This window comes from Sorex fumeus, unplaced genomic scaffold, assembly GCF_029834395.1.
Source record: "Sorex fumeus unplaced genomic scaffold, SorFum_2.1 ptg000033l, whole genome shotgun sequence".
Lineage (NCBI taxonomy): Eukaryota > Metazoa > Chordata > Mammalia > Eulipotyphla > Soricidae > Sorex > Sorex fumeus.
In genome coordinates this window covers 14930064-14939436 of record NW_026606090.1, presented here as the reverse complement: position 1 = coordinate 14939436, position 9373 = coordinate 14930064, and the positions used below count along the sequence as shown (strand labels likewise).

Sequence of the window (9373 nt, the reverse complement as noted above, 5' to 3'; positions counted from 1 at the left end):
GACGGATGTCAGAACTCCGGATTCTCTCTCTCATTTGAGTGAAACGTGATATTCCAAGCATAGCTCTTTCTATTTTTCTTTGGGAGACCTGAATAGCGTTCTCATCTTGTTTGCGTAGGGCCCAGGTCTCTGAGGCATATGTTAATGCAGGAAGAACAGTGGAATCAAAGAGATGTGCCCAGAGCCGGAAGTTCTTCGTCCTCTTAGCTATTTCTTCGACGTTCTTGAAGGCGTTCCAAGCCGCTCTCTTCCTCCTGCGCAGCTCGGGTGCCAGGTCATTTGTCATGTTGACCTCTCGACCTAGGTACACATAGCTGTTGCATTCGGAGATGGTCGTTCCGTTGAGAGCGAATGGGGCATCAGGAACGAGGCTGTTTCTCATAAACATTGTCTTCGTAAGATTCAGCTGTAGTCCTACTTTTCCACACTCACGGTCAAAGTCGGCCAGCATTTGTGCCGCTTGGCTGATGTTTGGTGTTATTAAAACAATGTCATCAGCAAAGCGGAGGTGGTGTAATTGCCGACCATCTATCTTCACTCCCATTCCTTCCCATTCCAGTCGTCGCATGATGTTCTCGAGGGTGGCACTGAAGAGTTTTGGTGAAATGGTATCACCCTGCCGCACCCCTCTCTTGACATCAACGATCACTTCTTTGTAGAATGGTGAGATCCTGGTAGTGAATCCGCAATACAGCTCACGGAGGATCCTGATGCATTGGGCTTGAATGCCCTGATTGGCTAGGGCTTCAATGACCGCTTCCGTCTCAACAGAATCAAAGACCTTCTTTAAATCAATGAACGTTAAACAGAGCGGCATCTTGAACTCCCGAGAAAGGATCATTCTTTCGAAGGATCATGTCTGCGAGTCAGGATTCCCAATCCAGAGACAATGGCCCCAATGGGATGGAGCCCGAAGGTGTCATTGAGAGTAATTGGAATGAAATTGTTGACAGCTTTGATGACATGAACCTCTCTGAATCCCTCCTCCGTGGCATCTACGCCTATGGTTTTGAGAAACCCTCTGCCATCCAGCAGCGAGCCATTCTTCCTTGTATCAAGGGTTATGATGTGATCGCTCAAGCCCAATCTGGGACTGGGAAAATGGCCACTTTTGCCATATCAATTCTGCAGCAAATTGAACTGGATTTAAAAGCCACCCAGGCCTTGGTGCTGGCACCAACTAGAGAGTTGGCTCAGCAGATACAAAAGGTGGTCATGGCATTAGGAGATTACATGGGTGCCTCCTGCCACGCCTGCATTGGGGGTACCAACGTGCGCGCTGAGGTGCAGAAGCTGCAGATGGAAGCTCCCCATATCATTGTGGGTACCCCAGGCCGTGTGCTTGACATGCTTAACCGGAGATACCTGTCTCCCAAATACATCAAGATGTTTGTGCTGGATGAAGCTGATGAAATGTTAAGTCGAGGATTCAAGGATCAGATTTACGATATATTTCAAAAGCTCAATAGCAACACCCAGGTGGTTTTGCTGTCTGCTACAATGCCTTCTGATGTTCTTGAGGTGACCAAGAAGTTCATGAGGGACCCTATTCGAATTCTGGTCAAGAAAGAAGAGTTGACTTTGGAGGGTATCCGCCAATTCTACATCAATGTGGAGCGAGAGGAGTGGAAGCTGGACACACTTTGTGACTTATATGAAACCTTGACCATCACCCAAGCAGTCATCTTCATCAACACCCGAAGGAAGTTTCATTGGCTCACTGAGAAGATGCAAGCCCGAGATTTCACTGTGTCTGCCATGCATGGAGATATGGACCAAAAAGATTCCGCTCTGGTTCCAGTAGAGTATTGATTACCACTGACCTGCTGGCCAGAGGCATTGATGTACAACAGGTTTCTTTAGTCATCAACTATGACCTTCCCACCAACAGGGAAAACTATATTCACAGAATTGGTCGTGGTGGACGTTTTGGACGTAAGGGTGTGGCTATCAACATGGTGACAGAGGAAGACAAGAGAACTCTTCGAGATATCGAGACCTTCTACAATACCTCCATTGAGGAGATGCCTCTCAATGTTGCTGACCTCATCTGAGAGGGCTGTCCTGCTCCAAGCTCTAGCCAGGGCTCTGTCCTTGGGAGGGCCTGAGAAGAGCACGAGGGGGGAGGGGAGGGAGCCAAGGGATGGACATCTTGTCTTTTGTTTTGTTTTTGTTTTTTGTTTTCCTTTGAGTAAATGTCACTTTTTGAGGCAAAAGAAGGAACAGTGAACATTTTAGAAACCCTTTTCTTTGGGGTAGGCTCTTGCCCCAGGCACCGTCTCCTCTAAAAACACTAATACGTGTCCCTAACCTAGTCAACCTCCAACCCCCCAGAGGCTCCCCACCCTAGCCAAATTCCTCTGAAATGAACAAGGGGCTATAATTGACTCAACCTCCAAAGAAATCAAACACTCCTGAAATTCATATGGAAAAACAAATGCCCACGAATAGCTAAATCAATTCTTGGGAAAAAGACGTGGGGTGGCATTACCGTCCCCAACCTCAAACTCTACTACAAAGCGGTAACCAAAAGAACCAAAAGAGTACAAATTTTTTTTTATAAATCTTTTCATATTCTATCATCATCCAAAATACAATTTAAATATAAAAGTCAGCAGTAACAACTATGAAATATCCATCTGGAGTGTTATATGACTCGTAACTAAGGAAAAGCTTCCAAGAAAAAACCTATAAATTCTTTCATTAAAGCTGATCATTTGAAGTGCTATTAAACGATAGTGTCCATTTTTTAAAAACTTCTTGGTAAAGGTAAGTAGGATCTAGTTATATTTAAGTTGCAATACTATTTGAAAGAATTAAAAATCCTTAAAATCACCTATAAGATTACTTTAGACCACAATTTAATAGGAAATTTGAAAACAATAAAATTCTCTCTGATTATAATGTTGCATAGTTTCTTAAATAATTTATAATATTAACAAACGTATATCTTTATTTGTAATTCTCTTCTCAGTTCATGAGTTTCTTTTTTCCTTTGTATTTATACTAAGAAGATATTTTTACAGTTTCTAGGAAGCTACTAAAAGTCAATTAATACCACTTTATATAAGCATATAAAACTGGTCCACATCAGAAAAATGTGCATTATCATAGTGCATGTCAATCATGTCTGGAACCATTAAAACATCTACTTAGTTAATGAGTTAGGGAATGATTTTTTATAGGTTACAGAAGGGAATGGTCATGTTTTAGAAAGAGAAAAATTGAGTAAGTGGAGGAATCTATTATTCATCTTTTTTTCTGGACTGTGGGATTCTATAGGTAGATTCACAATTCTTTATCTTAAAAGAATAAAGAATTCTTTATTCTTTATTTACTTCTGGAGTCAGATATGTTTCCAAATTTTAATAGTTTTCAAGTCCATAAAAGTAATCTGCTTTGCATGTTGCTGAAACATCTATAACCAGCATGTCTGTGATTTAAAGAGGACGAAGAACCTCTGGCTCCGGGCACATCTCTTACAAGTAAAATAGAGACAGACCACAAATAGCCTTAGATTTTGCTTTCAAATGAATTCTGAAAAATAAGTTTTTAAATTATGACTAAAAGATTATTAATTTGTAATTTAATTTGAGATCATCTTTGGACTGGAGTAATAGTACAGCAGGTTGGGTGCTTGCCTCATATGCAGCTGAAACTGTGTCAATCCCTGACACCACATATGATCCCCCAAGACCACCAGGAATGATCTCTGATCTCAGAGCCAATAGTAAGCCTTGAGAGCAACTGGGTGTGGCTCAAAAAACAAACCAAAAACTTTATGAGGTTTCAGTTTCATCATAAACCAATACCTGTAATGACTATGTTCACAAGTGGATTGTCAACACTGGGAAATTTTAACCAGCACAACTTTGCTAAGGAAAATCCTATAGAATCTACCTGATTTCATGAAGAAGATCTGAAAATCAAGATAGAAAGATGAGCAAATAAATTAGAAAACACCAGGATTTCAATAAACATCCAACTGTGAAGAAAGTCTTGTATCCTGAGAAGATTTATATATTTATTACGTTTGGGCATTATTTACGTAAGAAAGTTTTTGTTTGTTTTCGGGCCACAAGTAGCAATACTCAGGGATTACTTCTGACTCTGCACTCAGGAATCATTCCTGGCTGGCTCAAGGGACAATATTGGATGCCAGGAACAAGCCTGGATCAGATCTGCCACGTGTAAGGCAAGTGCTCTAGCATCCTACCCATTATACTATCACTCTGGCCCCACTTAAGAAGGGTGTTTTAAAAAAATAGTACTAGGATATTAGCTTCTAAGTCAGAAGTGAAAAGGTAGAAAGAAAACAAATGAAAAAAATCTTAAGTTATTTTTAATTAAAAAACTTTTATTAAATTCCCATGTTTTATAGTTATTAATAGATGGATTTAGCCTAACTATTACAGCATTAATCCCACATCAGTATCTTTTTCCCTTCACCAAGTCTCCCAATTTAACACCCACCCAACCCTCCCATCCCCAGCACGTGACTGTGACAGGCACCTTTTAAGGGTCGGTTGTTGAAGTTTGGATCTCCTGTTCTCAGTGTTGTTGACTGTGATTTGGTTAGCTACACCACTCCTTCCCACCACTGTTGGGCTCCGATCCCCTTGATTCCTGTTCCCTATTGCTTTCTCTCTCTCTACCCCCCTTTTTAAAATTATTTTTCCCTATTCTGCCCTTCTTCTTCCTATACTCTGGAGCTAAGGATGATCTAGGGAACACCATTTCAAACATATTCCCTTGTCTACTTGTCCTATATACCACATATAAGTGAAATTATTCTGTTTGTCCTTCTAAGTTCCTTCCTTTAACATATCTTTATGTTTCATCCATGTTGCAGCAAATTGCATGACTTCATCTTTCCTTATAGCTGTGTCATATTCCATTTTGTACATATACCACATCTTCATTATCCACTTATCTATAATTGGACATCTAGGTTGATTCTATATCTAAAATATTATACTAAGTGCTCCAATGAATGTGTGCACATGTCTTTTTAAATGTTTTTACACCCTAGGAATAGATACCCAAAGTGAAATTATTGGATCATATGACAGCTCAATTTTTAGTTTACTGAGATACTGCCGTATTTTTCCATAAAGGCTGAACTAGGAAACATTCCCACCAGCAGTGTATGAGAGTTCAGATAATGGAGCATGGAAATGAACGGGGACTTCTCTGAGCAGACCAACAAATGACCAACAGCCACATGAAAAAGTGCTCATTATCATTAATCATTAAGGAAATCAAGACAACAATACTGTCTCACACCAGTGTGAATGACATATATCAAAAATACTGAGAACAATCTGTGTTGGTGAGAGTGTGGTGAAATCTTGTTAAATTATTTAATTTATTTTTTTATTAGTGAATCACCATGAGGTACAGTTACAAACTTACAAACTTTCCTGTTTGCATTACAGTCATTCAATGATCATTTACCAATCCCTCTACCAGTGCCCATTCTCCCCCACCAATGTTCCCAGTATCCCTCCCACCACCCCAAACCATCCTCCACCACCCCACCCCACCTCAGGGGCAGGGCATTCCCTTTTATTCTCTCTCCTTTTGGGTGTAGGACAGAGTTAAGACACTGGCCTTGCACATGGATGCTCCAATTTGATTCCTAGCACCTCATAAGGTCTCCTGAGCACCACCCAGGAATGATCCCTGTGCACAGGAGCCAGGAGTAAGTCTTGGGCCAGGTGCAGCCCTCAGAAAATAAATAAATAAATAAATAAATAAATAAAAAGAAGTGATAAAAAGGAGCATAAATAAAAGATATAAACAAGTCCAAATTTATTAACAACCATAATAAAAATGAATGCTATTTTCTTACACATTACAGACTAAACCAGAGAGGGTGCTTATATTGGAGGGAAAAGATTCAAGATATATACCACTAGACACACTTAAAACTAACACCTGAGGTAAAATAATCACTGTATTAACTATCACTGTCATCCTGTTGGTCTTCGAATTACTCAAGCAGGCACCAGTAACATCTCTATTCCTCCCAGCCCTGAGATTTTAGCATCTTCTTCTTACTTGTCTTTTCCCAATGATTGGAGGCTCTTTCAGGGTCAGGGGAATGAGACCTGTTGTCATAACTGTATTTGGTGTAACGAATACTCCATAGGGAGCTTGCCAGGCTTTGCCCGTGCAGGATACTCTCAATAGCTTGCCGGGCTCTCTGAGAGGCATAAATGGGGAGGAACTGTCTTATAATGTTCAAGGCCACATGGTCTGGAAAGTGGCTGGGAGTGTAGTGGTGGTTGGGCCAGGGAGGTCAGCTGCCAGGGCTGGGTCCCTTGGGGTGGGGAGGACTCTCACCACAGCCTGGCATGGAGTCTGGTGGCATGGTTCTGGGAGGAACATCCATAAATTCTGGAGGGTGGCTGATGAGGTAATTATCTGGTGCCGGCAGGGTGTGGCTTATGGGTGTAATCCCTGAGTCACCAGAGACTGGGGAAAGCAGGCAGAGGATCTCTGTTCCAGGTCCTATTGAGTCCAGAATCCAAGGTCACAAAGTTCCACATTATCTGGATTCCATGGGACTTCATTCTTGTGTGAGGCTCAGCCTGAGCATCTGGAAAGTAGCCTGGAGTGTGGCAGTGGTTGGGCAGTGGAGGTCGGCTGCCAGAGTTGTGTCCCCTGGGGTGGGGAGGGTTCTCACCTGCCACACAGCCTGGTGTGGAATCCCAGGAGTAAAATAATAGAAAATATATAACAGATATACTAATTTAAAACAATACATTTTTTGAATAAGGAAAACAAAATGATTCAAATTTTAGCCACAATTGTTTTTCTTTTCATAAATGCCTGTGATTTTTTCCCCAAGTTTCCAATTAAGTCAATGCATTGTGACATACACATAGTTTAATTCTGCTTTCAAATTTTAAAATTTATAATCAATTCCCATGTCTTTAGGTAGTTCATATAATTCTCAATAGCCATTTTGGTTGCAAAGTTTAACAAATATCTTTGACTTTTCAATAAATCATTATATTTACTGTATGACCTTTATGTAGCATATTAATTTTATGTTCATTACCAACTATACAAAGTAAACATTTATTTTATTTGTACTAAATACTCATTCAACTTAAGAATCCATTTATCTGGGGGATGGAGAGATAGCACAGCGGGTAGGGCGTTTGTCTTGCACGCAGCCAACCCGGGTTTGATCTCCAGCATCCCATATGGTCCCCTGAGCACCGCCAGAAGAAACTCCTGAGTGCAGAGCCAGGAGTAACCCCTGTGCATAGCCAGTTGTGACCCAAAAAGCAAAAAAAAAAAGAATCCATTTATCTGATTACTATTAGGGACTATCATGTTCACCTTACACATATCACTTAAGAATTTATAGATTTCAGAATATTGTTGCTTGGTCTTCTTTGCAGGCTTAAGTGTCACAGGTTTTCTGCATGTCCTCACTTGTTGCCACCATTTTGATAAATGTTAAATATGACTCTTTTCTGTTATTTTTGAGAGGTATTAGGCTAATCAGCTGATAGAGAGTTTAGGAAAAAGGTTTTTTTGAACAGTCTCCAAATATAGTACAATATTGAAGAGAAGTGATAAAAATGCTTACAAAAAGCAAGATTTTTTTTGTTGTTGTTATAAATACACGTGTTGGTGGGTGCGGGGCCACAGGGCGGGGCTGTACACGGCTGCTAGAGGTCCGGAGGACTCAAGCCCGGGACAGACAGTCCAACCCGGGTGGTCGGGCAGTGGTCCCTGGCAGCGGCCAGCCAGTGGGGGTGAGGGTGACGGGTCTTGTCCAGGTTGATGTTAGGCTCAGCTCACTTCGTTCAAGGCCTTGCGGACAAACTCGGGCAGAACGAAGGTGGCCCGGTGCACGTCAGAATTGTAGTATCTCAACTGCATCGCCTCCACCTGCTTCTGCGTCAGCAGCCTCACCGGCTCCCTGAAGTTGGTGTTGGGGGGTGGGGGCGGTTACTGAACAGCATGAAGCTGATCTAGCCGCTGTGGTAGGTGGTAATGGAGCAGTAGGCATAGCCCACCACTGTGAAGAGAGACTTGCAGAAGTGGCGCATCTCCTTAATGAGGTCCAGGTGCAGCCATTGGCACTCACCCTGGCAGCACAGGATGCCGTCCTCCTTGAGCGCCGTGTTCATGAGCTAGTAGTACGACTCCTTGAAGAGGATCTCTGTGGGCCCTATGGAGTCTGAAGATTTGGTGACAATGAGTGGAAGGCATCCTGGTTCTGCTTCATGAAACCAAAGCGGTCCCCCACATGCAGTGTGAGTTTGGGGCTAGAGTAGCCTACAGCCATGCTGGTCAGGAACTGCTTAGAGACGCGGACGACGTCCTCATTCTCTTATACTCTATTACTATATTAAGATATGAATATATGGGCAGGAGCTATAGCACAGCAGATAGGGCATTTGCCTTGCACGTGGCTGACCCAGGTTCGATTCCTCTGCTCCTCTTGGAGAGCCTGGCAAGCTACTAAGAGTATCTGGCCCGCACAGTAAAGTCTGGCAAGCCACCCGTGATGTATTTGATATGCCAAAAACAGTAACAATAAGTCTCACAATTTGTTGTGAGACATTACTGGTGCCCGCTTGAGCAAATTGATGAACAACAGGAGGACAGTGCTACAATGCAGTGAATATATGTGAATTGTTTTGTTTGTTTCCATTACAGACTTGATGAAGAGACCAAGATTTAGAAATCTGTTCCAGACTTCATTTTTTCCTCTTTCTTTCTTTGTTTCCAAAGAGCCAAGTGACCAGAAATTCTAGTACTTGGTCTGTTTGCAGAAGCTATCAAATTGCCATCAATAGTTTCATTCATCCAACTGTCTTCTGGGTCACAAGGGCACAACATTTCTGAACAAAGGGGCAGCTTAGGACCCACACACAGAAAATATTCCAAATAAACAAACCATAGAGGTCAATGCTAACGGGCTGAGAACTGGCTTAGTTTGACTGAAACTGAAAGTTTCAGTCATAAAAAGTTATAAAAAGGTTAGTGTGTCAGTGACTCACCTATGTCTCCCTCTTTGTTCATTATGAAGAAATTAAGTGAGGTATGTAATATGAATTAAAATGTCAACATTCTGTTGAATTTTTTTAAATGCGCTAAAATGCTTAGTTTGCATTACCCTTCAACACATTTGTGCCCATCTAAATTTGCTAATTCGGGATTGTAAAAATCTAAAATTTGAAAAATCCCAATTCTACAAAGGAAGCTGTGATCTTAATATACTCTTTCCAAAGGACAAGAGTTATGTACATAGTTATCTTTAAAACTCTATCAGCAGCAGTACTGTAAACCACAGTGCAGAAATCTATATAAAAAAATGACTCATATATGAGGACAGGTGGGT

General features: G+C 41.6%; 1 protein-coding gene and 1 pseudogene across 1 annotated transcript; one reads left to right on the top strand and one right to left on the bottom strand.

The window, feature by feature from the left end:
• Positions 1 to 849: 849 nt before the first annotated feature.
• LOC130026072 (eukaryotic initiation factor 4A-I-like) lies at positions 850 to 2364 on the top strand. Its single transcript, XM_056116761.1, is given in 2 exon segments — positions 850 to 1780; positions 1783 to 2364. Coding segments are annotated over 2 exon segments (1197 nt in total). The 5' UTR covers positions 850 to 855; the 3' UTR covers positions 2055 to 2364.
• Positions 2365 to 7796: 5432 nt separating this feature from the next.
• On the bottom strand, positions 7797 to 9054 carry LOC130025988 (spermidine synthase-like; annotated as a pseudogene).
• Positions 9055 to 9373: the final 319 nt, after the last annotated feature.